The sequence below is a fragment of the Typopeltis vanoorti genome, chromosome 4, assembly GCF_054136105.1.
Source record: "Typopeltis vanoorti isolate ZY-2024b chromosome 4, IOZ_Tvanoo_1.0, whole genome shotgun sequence".
In the NCBI taxonomy this organism is placed as follows: domain Eukaryota; kingdom Metazoa; phylum Arthropoda; class Arachnida; order Uropygi; family Thelyphonidae; genus Typopeltis; species Typopeltis vanoorti.
The window spans coordinates 102,165,206-102,190,608 of NC_143552.1; the positions used below are offsets into that span (position 1 = coordinate 102,165,206).

Genomic DNA, 25,403 nt, shown 5'->3' on the forward strand with positions numbered 1-25,403 from the left:
TATAAATCCATCATTATTTCCTAGCCAAACAATTGATATTTGAAACTTTAAAGTTTCAAATGATATTTTCAAGCCTTCTAGGCTTATTTATAATAGTTGAGCGAACTCAACTATTATAATGCACAGACTTGAGAGTTCACTTATAAAAAATACAACTTTCTGATATAGGATTGCCCTGGTTATTGAAAAGAAGACTCTAGTCCTCTTAAAGTTTCTGCCTAGTCTGTTGAGAACCTGAAGTTGGAAACAGCTGTCAGGCCAGTGAAACCTTAATTAAAACCACTAATAAAAGGCAAATATAGAGGCTTTTAAGCAGAGGTTTCAATTGTCCATATTCCCAAGGCAATACAGGTACCAAAGGTTGTATTGGTATAAGCTCTTGGATCAGTTTTGAAATTTGATGGATTATTTTTACTTCAAGTATTGCAGTTTTGTCCATTAAATAAGGACAGTGAATATTGCACACTGTTTAGTTGCAATAAAAGAAAGTGCCACACTGTTTCTGGTTAATATGATAATTATTTCTCATTATTATTTTTCTCAAAATTATTTCTGGCAGCATGGTGATGTAGTCACATCACCATACTGCCACTTTATGTCAAATAAAAATAAGCCTGAACGATGTTGATATTTTGCTACGTATCTTCCTTTCTTTTGTTTCACCTCAGTCTTCCTGCTCATATAGCTATAAACATAGCAGTTGCTATCTACCTTTCTGTTTGCTTTTAGTCCCTTAGTTTTTCTAACTTAAAAAGACACACAACTACTGTATGTTATGTTAGTCTGTGAATATTACCAGATTATAAATCTCATCAGAGTAGCACAGTATCATAGTTCTTTAAAATTAAACAGCTGAAAAAAAGGTAGGGTGTTATCCTGTTGTGAAACATGTTATGTAAAGTAATAATAATAAAATAACCTTGATTGTATATGTTCATAGTGGATTTACTGAAGAGGGTGTTTAAACAAGTATTAACTTATAGATTTGCAAGTTCCTTTGTGGGGGGGGGGGGATATAACAGATGATGCATCAATAATTAAAAATGAAGATATTAGAACTTGACATTGTCAGCATTCAGGAATGTGTGAGCAGAGCTAATCTAAGGTAGTATGGTTTTTAAATAGAATGAGAGAGAGGAAGGCTTTGTAAAATATTTAATGCTAGGATAACATTAAATAAAATGTTATATTTAACAGTATTAGAGATCTGACAAATGACAGGATTTGGAATAAAATTGTCAAGAGGAAACTAGTATGATATGACTGTTCCAGAAATTATAACTGATGCCACTTATAATTCTGATAATTTGCATTTGGACCATCAACAAATTGTTATTTTATTATGGTAAACCATGTATAGCATATCTTCTCAAAATTCAAAGGACACTGATCTATTTCTTTTAATTCAGGTGAACACTGTGAATACTGTCAAGCAGGATACTATGGCAATCCGGTAAATGGTGGAAACTGCACTTCATGTATGTGTAATTCTCATGGAAATCTCTGCAATCCTAATAATGGAAACTGTTTTTGTGATACCAAAGGGATTATTGGCCAGCACTGTGAAAGGTAAATCATCATTAATAATAATAATAATGATAATAAAATACAGTATGATTAAAATGAGTTCATAGCCAATGTGATTAAGTTGTAAAATTTTATTAATTATTGCATCATTATTTTGACAGGCACTATAAAAATGTTTAGAGATTTTTATTCTCTATGTAATTGAAGTTTGTGTAAATATTTTAATTTTCTCATCATTTCCCGGTATACATCCTTATGGGGGTTCACAGGATGCTTCTGTAGGTCAATTAAGTTTTAATGATCAACATTACTAGGATCAATAGTTGCCTAATGTAGTTTTCTCACACACACTGAATTATATCCAGTGTGTGTGATAATAATTTAAATTATATATTGCTCTTTGTAGATTGTCTTCCTTATTCAATATTATTACCTGATCATATGCAAATAATAGTGTATTTATTTTGTTATTCTGGGAAATTTCTATACCTGGATTGTTTAAGGTGTTCCACTGTATTAATATTTCATTAATATTAATATTAAAAAGTGTTGGAAACAGAGGACATCCCTGTCTTATTCCTTGGTTTTAGGTTGTTTTTCAAACATTTTTTCATTTATTTTTATTTCATTATCTTTGTAAATATTCAATATTGAATGTAGTAAATTATTTGATATATTTTGTTAAGTGAATAAAACTAAAAGTGGTTAACTTATAATTTCTTCAGAGCTTAACATGCATTTTAAAACTTTTCACATACTGATATGTCAAGCAGGAAAAATTAAATGTAAAGGTGCCAGACAAATTAGTAATTTTAGAATTCTGTTATTTATCCCTTAATATTATAATGTATTTTGTTGTGATTAAATCCACTGCCTAAGCTTTGCTAAGAATAGCATGAGTGTTTGTGCACTACTGAGTGAAGGTCTAACGGATCAAATATTGATTGCCAGAGGCAATGCACGTGCGTCAGAGTAAGCATTGACCGTGAAGGGAAGACACGCGACTAACCCCCCCACACACACACCAAAGAGATTACTAGGGGAGAATGTGACGCTAGTGAAGGGAGTTGTATTTTGAAGTGAGCAAGGAAGGAAAAGGATATGACGTAGTACGGAAATGTAGGGGGTGCGTAATTTAAAAAGGCAATGCAGTGCCGGACCGGGGCTTTTCCCTCGTTCGTTGACTCCTCGGCTAGAGTCCCTTTCCGGTCAGTCGTCTGCTCTTGTGGGAGTCATACTCTCCATGCCCTGATGTCCGTCCCAGTTTCTTGGGCGAACTGTCGAGCCACAAGTCTGTGAAGAGCATAACCTTAGTAGAATTGTGCCATTAATCTTTGCATTACTTTTGTTTGAGTGTTATGATCTGATACCTGTGCTTGTTAAGATAGAATTAGAGAAATTGAGTGCGTATATTTTATCTGAAATTGACATTATGACAGAGTTAACCTTAATAGTGTTGAGTCATTAGCCTTTGTTTCACCTTTGTTCGAGTGCCATGTGGAACTGATATCTAAGTTTGTTAAGAAAGAATTAGAGAGATTGAGTGCTTATGATTTAACTGAAATTGATATTGAAGTAAACGTATGTCTGAGTTATCCATTACTTGTAATTTGTTTAGTGCATAATTAAATGTTTTCTTTTGATTTAACAATTGCCTTGCCTGAGATCATTTTCTACTGCACCCCCCGCCCACCATAAAAATCGAACCACAGCGGGAGGCATTTCAGAAGAGAGGTCACGATTGTGGACTGAGATAGGGATAAATTTGAGGCTTGAGTTACTTTATATAAGATTCAGAAATTAAGGATACAGTTCAGAGCTCGGTACTGGTTCTTTGATTCTTCACTGTTTGTTGAAAATCTAGAGCTTAGGGTGGCACAGCAAAATAGAAATTTTCCCTGAGTCCGAAGAAAGAACCAGCATTAGCTCAGAAATAAAGGAATTGCCATTGTCTAGTGGAAATCTCTTAGCTTTCAACCCATGAACCATATCCTTATAGTAAAATATGGCCCCAAGTTAAGAATAAAGATTAGAGCATATAAAAGAAGTGAGATAAGGGAAGGAAGAGACATAATTTGACCATAAAATAGACATAACAATAGAAAAGGGGGGGACGTAACAATTTATTCTTTATAATATATCAAACAGTATAAATCTTTTTACTTTGTCAAATGCTTTTTCGTAATCTATAAACAAAAGATGAGTTTCTAAATTAAATTTTCTTTTTTCTATAAGTAGTTTTAAACAAAAAGCTGCATCCATTGTAGAGCTTCCTTTTCTAAATCCATTTTGACATTCTAATAATAATTTTTCACTGTATATTTTCAATTTTTCATTAAGTATTCTATTATATATATATATACCGTATTTTCCGGTGTATAAGACACATCCCATCTTAAAAATGGGATGTGTCTTATATAATGAAGGGAAAGATTGTTTCCTCTTTTCAAAGTCATACACACTCCATTTTATGTTCCAAGATCTTTGTAGGCAGTTCATGGTGCAATCAAATTGATGTGTGACCTTCACGTGACTTCTAGCACGTCATTGGCTAAGAACGAGGAGTCCCTATTCAAGTTTCATAATATCTTATCCGAGTAATCAGTTACCGATGTTTATCAGTATTGAGTTGATGTGTTGAGATATTTTGTGTTAGGTTTTAGGTTTTTTCCAGAAAATTGTATTAAATTTCTTGGGTGCGTCTTATACATAGAAGTGTCTTATACACCAGAAAATACAGTGTGTATATATATGAATGAATGATCATTAACTCGGTTAACATACGTATTTTTTAAAAGAATTGAATGACTAGAACCGAGATTTAAGTAAAAAAGGTTTTAATATTAAAACACTACTAGTTTCAGCTTGTAACAGCCTTCATCAGGTAACATTATAAAAGAAAGAAAAAACACTAAAACACTGAAGCTTAAATAAACTAAGAACATCATAGAAAGTCTCTATACATAATTCACATTAAAACATTGTGGTTGTATTTAAAGCTGTTCTTTCATTTGTGGTATTGTTGGGAAAGTACATGCTAATAGCATCTCGTGAACGCCAGTACATGATTGTGCTGGCGTTCACGAGATGGCTACAACCTCCCAGATAGCTGAATGACTATCTGGGAGGTTGTAGCTCAAGTTATTATTTAGATGAACAGGATTGAAGATGATTTCCCTAGATTCTACGATTTTTCTCTCTAGTTCATCATTGCAACGGAAGATGTTAGTAGATTTTTCCCAGCAGACTTTGTGACTTTGGCTTTCATCATTAGGATTAGCCGAGAAAAGGATATGACTTGATAATGCACTTGTTTGCTGTCTCTTGTAAGTAATGTCCCTCATGGGTTCTTCCATACGCAATTCGACAGATTTGTCTGTCTGGAATATCAAAATAAGGAATATCACAATCACACAATATTTTATATACACCAGGGTATTTGAGTTGATGATGACAAGGTTTTGGGTGGCTTATTAAGAAATGTATTTTTGGAAGTGGAATGAACAAGGTTCTGATATTGTATTTTCTTAGAACTTTTGCTAATTTATGTGAAACTGTACTTATGTAAGGAATAGAAATATTGCCTTTGAATCTATTTGTTTCTTCTGAGTGATGTCTAGGAGAATTAAGAAGGAATTTTTCAATGATTCTCTTGGAATATCCATGAAGTTTTGAGATGGTTTATTTCTATAAGAAGTTCATTTGGGTCATCCAGAAGAGAACGGGCTCTATGTCCCAAATTATTCCATGTCCCAAATTATTCCAAGCTTATGAGGAGGGAAGTGATGGGACTGACTATGCAGATATCTGTTGGTATGCGTTGGCTTTCTATATATCAATATTTTGAGTTTACCAGAGAAGCGTGTCAGTTTGACATCAAGAAAAGGCAGGGAATTATCTGTTTCAAGCTCGGCAGTAAACTTAATACTTTGATGTTGGCTATTGAGATGTGCGAGGAAAACCATAAGGGAATCATGTCCATGGCTCCAAATAATGAAGACATCATCATCTACGTAGCGTTTCCAAATTTAGGTGTTAAAATAAAGGAAGAGTTAGCCTTGGTTTCAAAATCTTCTAAGTAAATATTTGCGAGTACAGTGGATAAAGGATTACCTATAGCTAGTCCATGATTTTATTTGTATATAGTATCTTGAAATTTGAAGTAACCAGACTTGGTGCTATGTGTAAGCAAGGCTAACATTTTTTTGGATAACTTGTCCTTGAGTAATGTTAGGACTTAGAGCCCGTTTGGGACATAGAGCCCGTTCTCTTCTGGATGACCCAAACGAACTTCTTACAGAAATAAACCATCTCAAAACTTCTTTCAAAATTAATGGCTATTCCAAGAGAATCATTGAAAAATTCCTTCTTAATCCTCCTAGACATCACTCAGAAGAAACAAATAGATTCAAAGGCAATATTTCTATTCCTTACATCTCAAAACCTCTTTCAAAGTTAATGGATATTCCAAGAGAATCATTGAAAAATTCCTTCTTAATCCTCCTAGACATCACTCAGAAGAAACAAATAGATTCAAAGGCAATATTTCTATTTCTTACATAAGTACAGTTTCACATAAATTAGCAAAAGTTCTAAGAAAATACAATATCAGAACCTTGTTCACTCCACTTCCAAAAATACGTTTCTTAATAAGCCACCCAAAACCTTGTCGTCATCAACTCAAATACCCTGGTGTATATAAAATATTGTGTGATTGTGATATTCCTTATTTTGGGCAGACAGACAAATCTGTCGAATTGCATATGGAAGAACACATGAGGGACATTACTTACAAGAGACAGCGAACAAGTGCATTATCAAGTCATATCCTTTTCTCGGCTAATCCTAATGATGAAAGCCAAAGTCACAAAGTCTGCTGGGAAAAATCTACTAACATCTTCCGTTGCAATGATGAACTAGAGAGAAAAATCGTAGAATCTAGGGAAATCATCTTCAATCCTGTTCATCTAAATAATAACTTGAGCTACAACCTCCCAGATAGTCATTCAGCTGCAATCATGTACTGGCTTCATGAGATACTACTAGCACATACTTTCCCAACAATACCACAAATGAAAGAACAGCTTTAAATACAACCACAACGTTTTAATGTTAATTATGTATAGAGACTCTCTGTGATGTTCTTAGTTTATTTAACTTCAGGGTTTTAGTGTTTTTTCTTTCTTTTATAATGTCACCTGATGAAGGCTGTTACAAGCCGAAACTAGTAGTGTTTTAATATTAAAACCTTTTTACTTAAATCTTGGTTCTAGTCATTCAATTCTTTTAAAAAAAAAAAAATATATATATATATATATATTTCAAAAAAATAGATTTAATGACTCCAAGACTGAGATAACATATAAAGATTTTAATGATAAATACTACTAGTTTCGGCATATAGCAGCCTTCTTCAGGTATTTATAAAGGAAAGGAATACTAATAAACATTGAATTATTTAAACAAACTGGAAATTACAGGTACAAATTGCCTCACATAATCGATACATAAAAACGTTGTATTTTTCAAGTTGTTCCAACTGGCGTGCCATTGTTTGTTGCAATTGTGCGTGCAAGTTCACGTGAACGCCAATATTGAATAACTGCAGCATGGCTATCTGGGATGTTATAACTTAAATTATTATTTAAGTGGACCGGGTTCAGTAGGATTTCCCTTGATTCTACGATTTTCCGTTCAAACTCATCTTCACAGCGAAAAATATTTTCTGATCTATTCCAGCATACAGAGTGGCTTTGCTGGTCATCATTAGGATTATTTGAAAAAAGAACATGACTGGATAACGCAGTTGCATGAGATCTTTTGTATGAGATGTCTCTCTTATGCTCTTCTATGCGTTGTTCAATAGATTTGTTAGTTTGACCAAAGTATGGGATATTGCAATCACACCACAATTTATATACTCCAGGGTACTTAAGGTTGTGATGAGTAGGTTTTGGATGGCTGATTAGAGAGCGGATTTTTGGAAGTGTGGTGAAGAAGGTCCTGATATTATATTTTTTAAGGACTTTAGCTATTTTCTTAGAGACTGTGCTAATGTATGGAATGGAGATGCTACCTTTAAAATTAATAGTCTCTGTTGTGCACTGCTTAGGAGGGTTCAGAAGAAGTTTCTTAATTGTTTTTTCAGAGTATCCATTTTGTTTAAAAATAAGAGTGAGGTGATTCATTTCTTTTTGTAGTTCATCTTGTTCATTTAAGAGAGAACGTGCTCTGTGTCCTAAGGTAGATATAATTCCAAATTTTTGTGGTGGAAAATGATGAGAAAGATTATGCAGATATCTATTGGTATGCGTAGGTTTTCTGTACATAGAGATTTTTAATCTTTCAGAGCATCGTGTAAGCATAACATCCAAAAAAGGTAAAGAGTTATTATTTTCTATATCAGCAGTAAATTTTATATTAGGATGTTGGATGTTTAGATGACGAAGAAAATCTGTGAGAGCTGTGTGCCCGTGATTCCAAATAATGAATATATCATCAACATATCTTTTCCAAACTTTTGGTTTAAATGAGAAGGAAGATATTGCTTACTTTTCAAAGTCTTCAAGGAAGATGTTAGCTAGCACTGGGGACAAAGGGTTGCCCATTGCCAGGCCTTGTTTTTGTTGGTAAATGGAGTCCTTATATCTGAAGTAACCAGAATGAATGCAATGCTTTAATAAAGTGAACATTTTTTTGGATAATTTATCCTGTAGTAATGTAAGTACCTCGTCCGTAGGAACGTTAGTAAATAAAGATATAATGTCCAAACTAGCTAGAATATCATTATCATCGATGGGAATATCTTTAATATGTTACCTTTTCTTTAAAAGAGATCAAATTAAAGAAAAGATAACAACGGAACGCGCTAAAAGAATCTATTGTAAAGCTAAAATGGATCTCCTCAGCGAAAGAATTACAGACACAAAACGTGGTTTAGCTTTTTTGTTCAGCACTAAAAGATCTTTAACTCAAAAACTTGAAGAAATTATGGATAATGTTAACTTACATGATTTTATCATTAACAGTGAAGCACAAGCCACACGAATACAAAACAAGAATAAATACACTCTTATCAAGAAATTTGATAATCTAATAAGGATACAAAACAGATCTGGTCATAGTGATACCCGTATTAATCCTGAAAAGGTTGTAGTGAACAAATCTTCTCATATGTTAACGGATGCAGAAACGAATATTCTTAGCAAAGGTCTCAATTTTATTCCCTCACCAAAATTTATCCCTAAAGAATCTCTTCTTACAAAAATAGAAAAAGCAAGTTCACTCATTCCTAATCATTTGGTGAAACTTCTTCGTATTGAATCGATTTTTATTATAAATAATGCCAAACCTCCAACAGATAATATTTCAGTGGCTGAAAGAAAAGCCCTAAAAATCTAAAACAGAACAGTAACATTATTATTTTACCTGCAGATAAAGGCAACTCTACGGTCATCCTCAACTCTGAAGATTACCACAACAAAATGCTTCAATTACTTGAAGATAGTTCAATATATTCAATTCTTCAGGAAGATCCTACAAGAGAATTACAAAACCGTACAAACAACTTCTTAAAGACTGCGAGTGAACTTCCTCATAATATTCGCCTCTCATTACGCTCTCTACATCCTCTTATCCCACGCATCTATGGAGTTCCAAAAATTCATAAAGAAAACATCCCTCTTCGCCCAATTGTGGAAGGAATTGATTCACCTACATATAAACTTTCAAAATATTTAGCAAAGTACCTCAAGTGTTTCTCCAATAAATCTTCATCTTTCATCAAAAACACCACAGATTTTGTTTCTCATATTAAAGATATTCCCATCGATGATAATGATATTCTAGCTAGTTTGGACATTATATCTTTATTTACTAACGTTCCTACGGACGAGGTACTTACATTACTACAGGATAAATTATCCAAAAAAATGTTCACTTTATTAAAGCATTGCATTCATTCTGGTTACTTCAGATATAAGGACTCCATTTACCAACAAAAACAAGGCCTGGCAATGGGCAACCCTTTGTCCCCAGTGCTAGCTAACATCTTCCTTGAAGACTTTGAAAAGAAAGCAATATCTTCCTTCTCATTTAAACCAAAAGTTTGGAAAAGATATGTTGATGATATATTCATTATTTGGAATCACGGGCACACAGCTCTCACAGATTTTCTTCGTCATCTAAACATCCAACATCCTAATATAAAATTTACTGCTGATATAGAAAATAATAACTCTTTACCTTTTTTGGATGTTATGCTTACACGATGCTCTGAAAGATTAAAAATCTCTATGTACAGAAAACCTACGCATACCAATAGATATCTGCATAATCTTTCTCATCATTTTCCACCACAAAAACTTGGAATTATATTTACCTTAGGACACAGAGCACGTTCTCTCTTAAATGAACTAGATGAACTACAAAAAGAAATGAATCACCTCACTCTTATTTTTAAACAAAATGGATACTCTGAAAAAACAATTAAGAAACTTCTTCTGAACCCTCCTAAGCAGTGCACAACAGAGACTATTAATTTTAAAGGTAGCATCTCCATTCCATACATTAGCACAGTCTCTAAGAAAATAGCTAAAGTCCTTAAAAAATATAATATCAAGACCTTCTTCACCACACTTCCAAAAATCCGCTCTCTAATCAGCCATCCAAAACCTACTCATCACAACCTTAAGTACCCTGGAGTATATAAATTGTGGTGTGATTGCAATATCCCATACTTTGGTCAAACTAACAAATCTATTGAACAACGCATAAGAGAGACATCTCATACAAAAGATCTCATGCAACTGCGTTATCCAGTCATGTTCTTTTTTCAAATAATCCTAATGATGACCAGCAAAGCCACTCTGTATGCTGGAATAGATCAGAAAATATTTTTCGCTGTGAAGATGAGTTTGAACGGAAAATCGTAGAATCAAGGGAAATCCTACTGAACCCGGTCCACTTAAATAATAATTTAAGTTATAACATCCCAGATAGCCATGCTGCAGTTATTCAATATTGGCGTTCACGTGAACTTGCACGCACAATTGCAACAAACAATGGCACGCCAGTTGGAACAACTTGAAAAATACAACGTTTTTATGTATCGATTATGTGAGGCAATTTGTACCTGTAATTTCCAGTTTGTTTAAATAATTCAATGTTTATTAGTATTCCTTTCCTTTATAAATACCTGAAGAAGGCTGCTATATGCCGAAACTAGTAGTATTTATCATTAAAATCTTTATATGTTATCTCGGTCTTGGAGTCATTAAATCTATTTTTTTGAAATGTATAACAACCGAGTAAAAACTAATCGCCATATATATATATATATATACAGGGTGTTCGCGATAAATTTGACAGTTTCGTAAGGAAAAAGAAAATCTTCTTTGTATCTATTAAATTTAATGAATTGACAAAAAAACATTACAGGCAGAGTTAATTACAATACTATCAACAAGATTTACTCAAAATAACCACCATTAGCATCGATCACAGCTTCAATTCTGCTTCGGAACCTCGAACAAGCTGATGCTACAGTCTCCCTGGGAAGGGCCGCAAAAACTGTTTTAATTTTATCCATTAACTGGGCTTTTGTATTACTGGAATTGCGATTGGTGTCTTTTTCAACTGCGCCCCATACAAAATAATCCATGGGGTTAAGGTCTGGGGAGTTTGGAGGCCAAACATTTGGACTGGTGAAGTTGTAGAAATTTTCAGACAACCATTTTTGACTTTTCCCAGAGGTGTGGCAAGGGGCCGAATCCTGCTGCCATACATACGGCCTACCATTGGCTACCCTTGTTATCCAGGGCTTGACTACAGTTAGCAACTCCACGAACAAAGCCCGAATTCCAATGCCAGGGTTCTTCAACACCTGTTCCTGCAGATTTGCGAGGATTTCTGCTGTACGAACGCAATCAGATCGTCTGCTAGGGATCTTTCTGCTTGCTACATCCTCGTAGTCACCATTGCAAGTCTCTAGTTCATGCCTGATTGTTTTTACTGTATTCAGGGAGCATTGGGCAGCAGTCGTAATATCCTTATTTTGATGGCGGGCACGAATCATCATGATACAAGTTATTCTCTTCCATGATTCAGGTGGGTTCCAGCTATCCATCCTTTCTGACATCTTGTATATGAATGAAGAAGGGTCCAAACTTTTAAATGAAGAGAAGTGTGTGTTAATACATGTAACTTACGGAAAAATATAATTAATTATAAATATGTCAAATTTATCCCGAACACCCTGTATATATATATATATATATATATATATATATATATCTGTTATATTAATATTGCTATATATTTTTGGGATGAAAATGTGAGTCTGATGAATCTCTGAATGTGAGAATTACACAGGAATTTCTCTACCAAGCGTTCAGGTTAGATTTATGTGAGCATATTTGAAAAGAGGTCGAGAAAGATTGTGGAGGACAAAGCATGGAGAAGAAGAAGCTGGGTTCAGGTCAAATAGAGGTTGTGAAGATCAGATTTCACTTTAAGAAAAATAGTTGAGAAATGATGGGGATATGACAAGGATCTGTACTAAATTCTGAAACCTGGACAAGGCATATGACAAGATGCCCAGAGAAAAGCTTTTCAAAATACTACAGTTATATGGGGTAAATAGAACATTATACAGAGCAATACATAGTATATATATTTAAGTTGTAAGGCAGCATTAGAATTGAAGGAAATACAGGAAGATGGTTTGACGTAAAATTCTGGATTCACATCATCTCCACTGTTATTTATCATCTATATGGATTCCATTACGAAAGAAAGTGACATTACATCTGATATTAGAGTTGGAGCTATCAAACTTAGCTCTTTGCTTTATGAAGGTGATGTGTTTTGCTAAACACATCTAGTGAAAGTCTTCAGGATTCTCTAACTAAATTTAATAACAGCTGTAGCAAATTTGGCTTGAAAATCAGCAATAAAAATGCAAAACTATGAAAATAGGCAAAAACACTGAACACATCAACTGCATTCTGAATAGAGAGCCTATAGAACAAGCAAAATATTGCTTGTTCTATAGGTTATTTGGGCACAGTTTTCTAGTGATAGCAAATTAAATCTGGAAATAGACAACAGAATAAGCAAAGCTTGTATAATAGGTAACCAGCTGAATAAATTTATATGGAATAAGAGAGAAATTAACCAAAACACCAAACTAGCAGTTTACAAGTCAGCGTTCTGAGAGTTGGGTTAGAAATAAAGCACTTAATCAAAGACTAGAGATTAAGATATGAGGGTTCTGAGAAAAATTAGGGGAGTGAATGGGTGAGGAAAGGTTAGCAAAACAGCAGTTTGGTGCCAAGTTGGCAGGAGAGAGAGATCCAGAGGAAGACAAAGGTTTAGGTGGATTGATTCATTCAGAAGTGCCTTAGAAGCATGAAATATTAACAATATTGAAGTGCTGATAAGTAATAGACTAATTTGAGGGAAAATTGTGGATAGGAGATTAATAATAATGCAAACTTAATCATGTAGTGATGTAGTGTTATCATAGTAGCCTGAACACCCTTTGAGGATACATATGAGGAAATTGATGATAATGATATGTTTGTGGGTGGGTGGGTGTCACATTTTTTTTTTTTAAGCCACTTAAATTTCATCTATATTCATTATACTCACAATGATGTGCATAGTGGTACATCAGTGGAAACACACTTAATCAAATGGTGATCATGCTGGAGAAGGTGCTGGGACTATGTGTGATTTGCCATGGAAACATTTTTGGATGTTATTGAAACATGAAATGAATATATCAACCCTCCATGCTTGGACAGTGAATCAATACCTACAGTCTGGAAATTAAAAATCCCAGGTATTGGTAAACTGGGATAAGTTGGTCTGAATTTGTGCTCTTCCCTGTTGTATTTTTCTTAAAAGTCATTTCCTCCAAATCTAAACACCAAATGAAATCAAAGCAATAGGTGTCCTAAGGAGATGGATATTCCATATGCCACTTATAAGGACAGGACTTTAAATGTTTCAATAACAGTTTTTCCTCAGTTTAATATCAGCCACATGTAAGCAGCTGCTTTACATGTGGCTGATATTAAACTGTATTGTTTTCTCATTAAACTGTATGAAGTAAAGTTGACATCAACAAACCACAATCATGAAACAGCTACGCAGCTGCAAAGTGGACATCACAGACAAGAAATTGATAAAAAGTAAACAAACTTCTTGCCTATCTCATCCAGCCTTTTTTTCTGTCCTCTGCAGTTCCTGAACCTGGAAAAGTGCACTGGCAGTCTAGAACAGCACTAAATCACTCTTTATGATATTTTCTCCTGCAAAATTAAATCAACAGAAATCCAGCTCAAACTGATTCATAATCAGTTCCTTGAATAAAATGCACTCTCCTTAAAACAGCAGCAAACTCTGTAGCCCCATTGTGGTGACAATTCACAACTCAAGACCAAAAATATAATGATGATGTCATCTGCAGCTTTCACTCAGAAATAGATGAAACACTAAAAAGATTACACCATTAAGCTAGCTGGAAAGTGTAATTTTGACCAAAGAAAATTTGTCACTGCTTCAGGTCCAAGAATAACTGAAAAGGTGGAATGTACCTTCCTTATCTGGTAATGTTAACCTGTGATATATCAACAAGCAGATCAGAATTAATATCAGCTGTGAACAAGTTCAAAGGCAAACAAGTATTTAAATTTGAGTAATGGTTTAATAGTTCAGTATTTTTGTCTTTGCCACAGAGTCATCTGGGATATAGTTAAAATTACCAGTAGATCGTGCTGGTAATTAGTCTTGGTTGTTGGGAGGAAGTCTAAGGATTAGTAGTGCAAATCTTGGGAAATGTTACATAATCATATTTATTTAGATTTGGTTGGTTTTATAAATCTGCTGCTGATTCCAAAGAAAATAATAATATGAATAAAATAAAAAAAAGTCTTTCAAGTTTTGCATTTGCTGTGGTGAAGCATAATAATTTTTCTATTTGATTCTGTGTAAGGTATCCAAGGTGTGGTCATCTAGACCTTACTAACTATAGTTGTGATTGTGGATGTATTTCTTTTGTTTTTCATAGTGGATGATATCTCCCAATTTGACCATAATATGACAATTTGTAAGAACAAGGGACCTTGTACATACCTGGAACAGAGAGGATTGGAGTTGTACCATATGAGAATGGATAAGAGCAGCCAGCTTCATATGAGGTTTGAAAGGAAAGCAGAGATTATATTTCTTTAATGCTCTAGACATAGGGAATAGTAATAGCATTACATTAAGAGGGATGTGAAATGATGAAAGGAAAATTTAGTTGTAAGGAAAGCCTGGTTGGAACAGAGGTTGGAAGCTCTGTTGAAAAGGTTTTATAGTACCTTCTCGATGGGAAAATTTTGATTCATATTTACCCATGTGGCTAGATTTTCTGTTAAACTGAGAAAGAAAGAGTGCCATTGGGCAGAACATCTAGAAATGACAGATGTTTTCATTTTTTTTTTTTTTTATTTATTTTTTATAGTGAGTTTAATTCCGGGGGTTGTTGGCTATTGAGTTGGAGAAGGAAAAAGTTTACTGTGTTTGAGCCATGTGGCCAAATGGAAATAAACATAAACCATCATTGATGTATCTTAGTCAGAAAAAAGGTTGGAAAACAGCGGCATCAAGAAAGAGTGCCATTGGGCAGAACATCTAGAAATGACAGATGTTTTTATTTATTTATTTTTTATAGTGAGTTTGATTCCGGGGGTTGTTGGCTATTGAGTTGGAGAAGGAAAAAATTTATTGTGTTTGAGCCATGTGGCCAAATGGAAATAAACATAAACCATCATTGATGTATCTTAGTCAGAAAAAAGGTTGGAAAACAGCGGCATCAAGAGCACATTTCAAAATGCTCAACAAGAGATCTCTGTGATATTGGAGGGGAAGATTTTTAAGTGGTCAAGATGTCAGAAAGGGGATACCAAAATGAATGGGGCTATACTCCTACTTTAAACTTAAATTTGTATTAAAGACCAGTGGTTGGTAAAAATTTTAATATATTAAGAGTATGACTAATAAGAGGCAGAAGGATGAAAGATTTGTAGGAAAAGGTTATTGGGTTTATGAATTTTAGGTAAACCATACATCGGTGTGTGTGTGTGGGAAGGGGGACTAAAATGCTTAAGTATTTTATTCAGGGGACCAAGAGGTAACATTTTAAAGCAGTCTTTTTAATATTTTCATCTGGAAATTAGTAAGATCATAATATAGATGCTTGTAAGTAGTGTAGTTTCTAGGCATTGTATTCACTGGGATTGAGTAGCACAGTAGCATTGCCCTTATCAGCTCTGCAAAGATTTTTATCTGCATAATTCATAAAGATCATGTAGTTGGCTGTCAGAGAAACAGATCTATAGCAGTTGTCATATTTTTCCACATGATTTTCTTTCCTTTTTATTTTTATTTTTTTAATTCTTTGTGGGCAGATTTATCTGAAATATCAGAAAGGATGCTCCAGAGTTCCATGTTCAGAAGAGAAGAGAGTTCTATTTGAAGAAACCTCATGAAAGCTAGCATGCATGTAGATTCAAGGTGCTTTAGCAGAGCAAATTTGATTTTGAACTTTATACTGCTAGTTTTAATTTATTAACTTTTTTTATAATAGATTAACAGCTAAGTTGGATAAAAGAAATGGCTACACAATGATTTTGCAAAGGCATTTGACAGAATACTATGTGGAACTCTGTTATGCAAATTAGAATAAATGGGGATGGATATGGCACTTGTTAAGTAGATAAGAGGGTGGCTGCTGTACAGATATCAAAAAGTAATATGTGGAGGGGCAGAATTGAGATGAATTTTAGGTAAACAGGTAACTAGTGGTGTTTTGCAAGGTTCAGTGCTGGGACCATTGCTGTTTAATTTGTACATAAGTTACATAGGAAATAGTGAGTTATTTGCTGCTGATGAAAAATTAAGTAGAGTAATAGTTAATCAAGGCAATGTGGAGAGATTGAAGGATAATTTAAATAGGCTGTCAGCGTGGGCAAAAGATAATGGGTGTCTGTTGAATGTCGAAAAATGTAAAGCTATGCATTTTGGGATAAATAAATTATAGGCCATGTATCACATTGATGGTACTGTGCTCCAGGAAATAGATGAAGCTAGAGATTTAGGTATGGCAGTAGGCAGACAGTTAAAGTTTAGAGGACATATTGCTAAGGTAGCCGATTAGATTACTTGGGTATTGAAGAACACATTAACAAGTAGAGGTAAGGAAGTTGTTATTCCTCTTTATATGGTCTTGATACACCCACATCTGGATTACTGTGCTCGAGTCTGATGTACTGGATTTCTTGGGGATGAAGAAGTGGTGGAGAGGATTCGCAGGCAAGTGACCAAGGTGGTGAGTCATGGAATGTTCTGTATGAGGATAGATTGAGGGTGTGTGGATTGCAGAAGTTGGTTGATAGGAGAAAAAGAGGGGATATGATAGAAACATTTAAGTTACTTAAAGAGTTTTATAGGATAGATGCAGATGAAATGTTTCAGCTTGGCTAGAGAGACCAGAACATGGAGTCATCCCTGGAAGTTGAATACAGGTGTGGTTAGTAGGGGTGTGAGGACTAGATTTTTTGCTTGGAGAGTTCTGAATGAGTATTATGGATTGCCAAAGTCAGTTGTGAGTGCTTTGTCTGTTAATTGTGTTCAAGGAGAGGTATGATAAATTGTGTGGATAGATTCAGTCTCCCACGACGAGTCTTTGGACTTCATGGAGGTGCCCATATAATAATAATAATCAGGGCTCCAGAAACACAGATTAAATCTACTAGCTACAGAAAATTCTTACTCATTGAAGGTATCCCAGTCTATTTTATAAATATTGTTGTAGATTGTTTAAAAAAAAAAAAAAATCTAAATCTCATGTTACACTTTCTTTAACTCTCACTATACATCATATTATAAGTAATTATACAAAAATGTGCTTTTTTTTTTAATGCTGGTTTAAAATGTATGCCACAACACGTCATCACAACTCGGTTTGTGTTTTCTTTCCTTTATTCTTGATATTGAAGAGTGAATTTATATTAATTATCCATGAACAATAATTTAATAGGAAACAAATTATAAAATTCATGAAAACAAGAATGTAGCTAGTATGTACTTGATATGGAGCGAGACTCACTTTTCATAATACACCCAGTCACATGATCTGGTCTCTGACTTGATTTTGCATGATTGTTACATTTTTTAAATATCATTATTGAAAAGAATTTGCATTATGTAAAATTTTCAAGCATTTAATTGCATAAGTGAATTCATGTTGTGAATGTTATACTCAAGAGATAAGGGTGTTGGAAGAATAAGATGCATTACAGTACTTAATTAGATTGTGTTGATTTGAATTTATGTGCTTATTATTATTATTAAGAAAGATCTCTAGGAGTCAGTGACTCATCGAGGATGGCCATACTATCTGCACCAGGTATCATGCAATTATTGAATTCATTCACCTTACTTGCAGACACAACATCCAATGGCAATCCATTCCAATCATGCACCACTCTATGAGAGAAAATCTAGCTCTCTCATCCCCCTTCTTGGAAGCATTCATTTTCAACTTCCAAAGCAGCCTTCATGTCCTTTTTACACCCTGCATAAAATGAAAATTTCTATCCACTGAAATCCATCATATAGTGAGCTATAAGGGGCTCGCAGGCCCTTTGTTAAATTTTTCTCAAATTTATGAGCCCCTTGTTCTTTTTATTTAATAATCTTATAGAACTAGAAAATACCACCGTGGAATGTATACATGCTACTTTAAATTCATATGGATTTTCTGATAACTACTGTATATAAAAAAAAAAACATTTCATTGCATTTTGTTCTAATGGAGCTTTTTAAACCGACTTCTCAATTTGGAATTTTTAAAAGATCTAGCATTAATGATTGATATCCTACAGGAATTATCATGTCTGTCAGAAGCTCTACAAAGTTGCAATATAAGTATTATAAGGGCTAAGTTAGGCTCTTTTTGTTTGCTGGATGAGGCGAGCCCTTTGCTAAAATTTCCATAGCTCACCACTGTGTATGACCCTTTCAGAAGTTTGTAAGTTTTGATCATATCACCCCTCTTTCTCCTATTTGCTAGTCTACAGTTTACAAATTCTCAATCTGCTTTCATAATTCTGATATCATTTTTATCACCCAACTTTGCACTCTCTCCACTGTATCAGAATGACCACAGAAACCAGGAGACCAGACCTGTGCGGAGTGGTCCAAGTGAGATCTTACCAAAGCTTTGTAAAGAGCCAAAAATGACTTATCTTTACATGTGAAGGTTAATTTTCAGCATTGCTGTTATTCTCTGGGTTTTATTTGCTATATGGCCCTTGAACTTCAAATTCTTGTGTACTAATCTGATCAGTTTCTTCTAGCATAATCCCACCAATATAATATATATGACATTGGATATCTAATCATACTAAAATGCATTACTTAATATTTACTAACGTTTAACTGATAGCCATTTTCACATCCCACGATTCCAGCCTATACCAGTTATTCTGCAAGTATTGCATATCATCAGCACTCCTTATTATCCTACCTATCTTTGCATTATTGATAAATAGCTGTATGTTGAATGTGAAATGCTTCCCAATGTCATCATTAATATATAGATTGTGTAACAATGGACCAAGGACTGATTCTTTTGGCACACCACTGGTTACCTTAAATCTTGCAGACTAACATCCACCATACACCACTTTTGATATCTGTTAGTCAGCCATCCTATTATCTATGCCAATAATTTATAATCCAATCCTATATTCTTTTATTCTTCAGTTTTATTCTTCTATTCAACAGTCTATCATTCTATATTCTGCTAAAAGCCTTAGCAAAATCCAAAATTAACATTAATTCCCCTTCTCAAACTCAATAGTTAAACCCATGCTGTTCATTGAAAAGTGTGGTTTCTCTGCCAGTGTATTTCTGTATGCAAGTCCTAACCAATTTTTCCAAAATCTTCCCCACCAGTATCTTCAGAGATATTGATAGGTCAATAGTTGGATACATCACTCTTTACACAACTCTTGTGCAATGGGATTACCATACATTCTTTACACTCCTGTGGCATCTTCCCTATTGTCCTGAGACTCAAATTATATAGTTTGATCAAAGGAAATGGTCTATTCAGCTGAACAAGCTTGTTGCATCTGTGCTGATATCCCATCATTCCCTATTGCAAATTTCTTATTCAGTTTCTGCAACAGCTCTGACACTTCCTCCTTGTACACCTGAGTTTCTTTGCATACACTAAATAGATGGCTTTTTTTGTAAAATGGCCACTCATCAATCATCTTCTACAGATGTAGAAGAGATTGTTCAACTGTCACATTTGCATTCAGTAATTATTCTTCCACATTTATTCTTTCTTTTACTTGCAGATGAAGATAGAATTCTTTTGGATTAGTTTCAGCTTGCAGAATCAGTTTCTTGTCGTACTCAGACTTAGCTTTTACAACTGTGACTCTTCTGGCCTGCTGCTTATAATTTTCATAACTGACATCATTCTTATACACACAGTATTCCTTCCACATCATCTTTTTCTTATCAACCTGTTGCTTAATTAAAGTATATATCCATTTCACTCGAACTCTATTTATTCTTTGAACTCTTGGGACACATTCTGATATTACATCATTTAAGTATTTTTTAAATGCTTACACTTCCCATGCACTGTCGATATTATTCCCGTCCAATAACTGATACCATCGCATAGAATCCAGCACACTCCTCATAATTTCCTGCTTTGTAGTTCATCATATAACATTTTCTGAATTCATAAAGTTAGACACTTTCCAAGTGAATATTACATGATTGTTGTCACCAATTGGAGGCAGAATAGTTACATCTTTAACTAAAATCCCCTCTGACACTATAATTAATCTAACACCATTTGACTTTGAGTTCCTTCTGTCCATGCTGCTTTAGGAAGTTGTCTTGCAATAGCTGAATAAATTCAGCTTCATTCTTCTTACGAGATTTCACAACTACTCAGTCAATGTTCAGATAATTAAAATTTCCATTATGATTACTCATTTCTCACCCATCATTGTTATTTGGTAATGCATTTCTTTGTCACTAGCAACCAATTCATTAGATCTGTAACAACACCCCACAACATATTTGAACTTGTTAGACTCTACGTCACAACAGATGACTTCAAACTCATTGTTATATGAAAAACTTACTAGTATTGCAGTTATAGGTCTCAACTCTAACTGGATTCAAGTCTTTTAATATCATTAGCAGCACATTCCCTCCTCTCTTTTCCTGTTCCAAAAAACTTTACGACACTGTAAAAAAAAAAATAAATAAATAAAAAAAATTTAACAGTTTTGTAATGTTTACCAGGTGTATAAGAATACTTTGGGAAATGCACTTTACACTCAATACCAGTTATTATGTCTGCTTCTGATAGCCAGGTTTTGCTAATGCTTACAACATAAAGTACTAGCATATTGGTCAAGACAACAAAATCTACCCCTTTGTTTCTGATACTCCTGCTTTTTTTTTCTTTTTTCTTTTTTTTTTTTTTGTATACTCTTGTCTGTAGTCTGCATGACACAGTTGGACAACTTGCAGATCCATGTCCATATCTAGCACCTTACTTATGTAGACATCTTTGCACTTGCTTGATAGGTCCAGTCTAGATGAGTACAAAATTGTTCTCTCCTCATAATCATTTTACATAATTACTAGATATTTTTTTAAAGAATAGATTGTCTATTAATTGTGTTGTGCTTACTGTTTGAACTAAATATTGAACTAAATGTGAATGCATTGATTTGATTAAGAATTCATTTATTGGAAATGATACTGCAATTTAAATGCATATATGATACGAAACAATTATATGTTTTCTCACACACTTAAAGTGTATGAGATTTACTTTTCAAGTAAAGCACCATAAGTAAAACACATGATGTTGGTTCATTTTCTTGCTTCATGACTAAAATGAAAACCGGAAGTATTAAGTGTATGTGTGGAGTGAAAAGAATACTATAATATTATTGTGAGATAAATAAGATTTTTGGAAGTCAAAATCATATATTTATGAAGTTTTTTCTATGAGAAGTGTTTAAAAGTTATCAACTGTTATATTATGAACGACAACAGATCAACTGTTTGAGGGGGGGGGGGGGAGTTCAGCAGGTTGAATTTCTAATTACTATGGGAAAAAAACAGTCTTTCATATATAAATAAAAAATAAAGTATGAACCTTAAAGGAGATAAAAGGAGGGAAGAAAGTGAAGATAATTGACTTAAGTTATGACTTTTGGAGAAAACTAGTAACTAAAACTGCAACTGTTTTTGTGATTCTTTGAGAGGTGATGGGAGAGGTTGCAGTCATTGAATTAAGGATTTATTTCAGATCCAGAAGTTTTATTTCCAACTCTGGAATAAAACTTGTTTAATAAGTTCACTGGCAGCCACCCCGCAATCAAATAACTTGATGGCTCATATTTAGGTTTAATGTAATGAATACAGCACAATTAAATAATAATTAAGCACTGGTTTAATAGCTACAGTATTTAACTTTGTCATAGTGACATCTTCTGGATACAAAATTAAAATTATAACAACACATGATGTCAGACTAGAAATCCCTAATAAGGAAGAGGGGGGGTAGTTCTAATCATACTGATAGCTAGCCTCGACTGTTCTGTTGGAGGACTAAGAATTGGTTTCTCAAAAACCTCGGGAAGTTTCATACATTATAATTTATTTATATTATGTGGTCTGACCATAGTTGTGGTAGCAGATATATTCTTGTATTCTTCAAGGTGAATGTTAGCAGATTCTTCCAGTTTGACCATAACATGACAAATTTCAATAATAAGGGAACTTCTACATATCTGGAATATAGGGGGAGGGGGTAGTTCAAAGGCACTGCTATTTCTTATACAAGTCTGGCAGATCTTATCTTCATTCGGTAGAATAGGATCATTGATTACATTAACAATTGGAAGAAAAATGCAGTGGCAATGAAGCATGGAACATTTTATTATAAAATAGGAATTCCAGTGCAACTAACAACCATTATGGAAATCGGAATATAAACATTGCACAGATAACGTGTGACTCAGGCATTCAACAATGAACCTAAAAAGAGCCTTCCATATTTGTGTTACAGATATACGTTGCCTCACATCTAACCTCAGGAGTATTCATTTTCATCTTCACTTTACACAATCTTCACCTACCTTTGCTGGTAAAAATCAAATTTCAACCTCCTAAAGCACTACTCATTTTATCTTTGTCAATTACATGCTCTTTGATTCCTTTTTTCTAAAAGGTGGTGCGTATGCATATGCATACTCTGATAACTGTGCCAGAGAGTATCTAATTTAGAATTTCCTGTATCTTTGACTGAAAATTTCTCTCTCTCTCACACACAATATTAATTTATTTTCTCTGAATGCTATCAGTTGATCTAAATTTTTCAAATTCCTCTCCTTAAATGTTGATTTTCTTCACTCCAACTCTTCTAATAGTGAAGTTATTTTTCTTGAAGATTTTAATGCTCACAACACCACCACCACCTGGTTTTCCTTCTTCATCTGCATGGTTCCAAGAAGGTAGAGATGTTGAAACATATGTTATCACTAGGTCTTACATAAATTGTTCACATGTCTACCAGATAACATTGCCCACTCCCAAACACCATAAGATCTTTTCATCAGTAGTCAATCTTCCTGGTATACTGCAAATGTTATATGTCTTCTAGGTATTGGAGTAGATTGGTGCAATCAAGTACTGATCTCTGCTTCTACCAAGTAACACCATTGAACAAGAATTTATCAAGAGTCTTTCCTTTCTGGATAATTTAAAAATTCAGCATAATACAGGCTGTATTAATATTTTTTGTTTATAGAAATCCTTGACTAGCATATACATTCATCCATCCACCTTCCACCATTATCCATCACAGAAGACAAGTGTTTTCAAAACTCTTATGCATAGAGCTCATTCAATCTGATCTTCTGATTCCTTTCTTTTGGAAGAATTTAAAAAAAAAAAAAAAAAAAAAAAAACCTTCACTACTAATGGATATAACCAAACTTCCATCCAGAAAATTAGTGATAGATAGCAGTCCTCAACCAGACTATAGAAAGGTAGGCTATGTAAAAAGATTTTCCATACCCTACCTTAAATGAATATCAGAACAAATAGCAATTGTTCTTCGTAATATAATTGATGCATACCAGCTCAGAAACTGTATTCTTTTCTATCATCCACCAAGGATAAATTACCACATCTCTCTCTCCCTCCTTCCCTGGTGTTTATCAATTACCCTGTTCACATAGTTTGTTGCTTTAGCCAGATAGCCCATTCTGCTGAGATTAGAATCCAAGAATATCAGAATGCCTGGAATCTGGAAAGTCTAGACTTGCTTACTATGTCATTAACTTTAGATGCAGAGTTCTTTGGAATCAAACCAAGATTCTTCCACATTGCAGTCATGTGATGATGTGTTCCTTGAAACTTGTGAAATTCTTAGGTGTCATTCAAATTTTAGCCACTCTGATTATTGCCTATCTCAAGTAATAGCAAGTAACAGATGCTATGTGATTTGTGTTTTTAATGTTATCAACTGATTTTCTCTTCTCTCCTTGATTGTCATTGGAAAACATAGGTTAATAGCTTATATTTTTTTATACATCTGTCAAACATGATTAATAGTAGATATTTTTTAGTTGGAGTCACATAAAAAAAGGGGGAAAACACTGCATCCATTATATCCACAACAGCATGCATTGTAATTGATTAACTGCAGTTACAAAGAGTGAAGGACAAATGACTGGTACATCTGGTGTGAACAAGATCTAATGTCCATCATTAAGTCTCTGATATTCTTGGAATGCAGTAAGGGTATCAGGGTTTTTTTTTCTTAAAGTCACCTGTGAACCTCACTCGATAATAAACTATATCTCTGGTCCATAGTGGTTTGCTATAGCGAGCATCTGCTGCACTTTTCAAGCTGTTTCAGAAATTCAATAAATAGGATGGTTTGATGGTTTCACACTGGGCAAAAATCATCTGCCCCTTAAACACTTTACAATCATCCATTCCAGAATGGAATTCACAACAGGGCTGTATTTTGACACAAGTGGATACTTTCATTTTGGATTTTGAACAGAGATGATTAGGAGACCATGAACTATGAGATTAATAATTTTTGTATAGTGAATGAATAAGTCAGAAAACTAGTCAAAACTTTGTGAGTAGTATCCAGGACACTCATTGAGGTGTCTGAAAGAAATTATAAGATGCTTTTACCTATATGATTTCATACTGTCTAATTTTTTTTTTTTTTTTTTAACTTAGGTGTGATGAAGCAAACCAATACACAGGAAATCCAAAAGAAAAGGGTGGATCATGTTACTGTAAGTATATGATTATTGTAGTCAAGAAAGGTAGAAAATAACATATTTCTTAACCGAGTTATGAAAGTAACATGATATCATACAAGGCAGATCCAAGTTTCTGATACTGTTTACTCTTCTAGAGTAAACTTGGAAATACCAAATGAAACTTTGTTATAGTGAAAGATTTGCTGTGGTGCATTTCATATAATATATTAGCATATGCTGTGTACAATTACTGATTTGTAATATTAAATGTACAATTTGTAATTGTACCTCAAGGGCTCACTTTAGTGAGTACGGGAGTGGCGAACCCAAGGTACCTGATGCTGGACCATACCTTATTTCATGTAATATACATCTGTTATATTATCTATAGGATGGTCTCTACTCTTATTTCTTTCTATCCTTTTCTTCTTTCTTGCCTTCCTCCAATGCTATTAGAGTAATCGAGGGCTAGGGGTGATT

At 34.0% G+C, this 25,403-nt stretch overlaps 1 protein-coding gene across 2 annotated transcripts in view; it reads left to right on the forward strand.

The window, feature by feature from the left end:
- Positions 1 to 25,403, forward strand: part of LOC150107557 (attractin-like protein 1) — a 355,255-nt gene that overhangs the window by 253,204 nt on the left and 76,648 nt on the right. For both annotated transcript variants that reach the window (XR_016548201.1, XM_090391383.1), the window contains exons 18-19: positions 1,410 to 1,569; positions 24,898 to 24,956. Coding sequence is in view for 1 of the 2 variants with exons in the window: in XM_090391383.1 (XP_090247509.1) it covers positions 1,410 to 1,569; positions 24,898 to 24,956 (219 nt within the window). In the remaining variant the exon portion in view is untranslated. The remainder of the gene's footprint in view (positions 1 to 1,409; positions 1,570 to 24,897; positions 24,957 to 25,403) is intronic.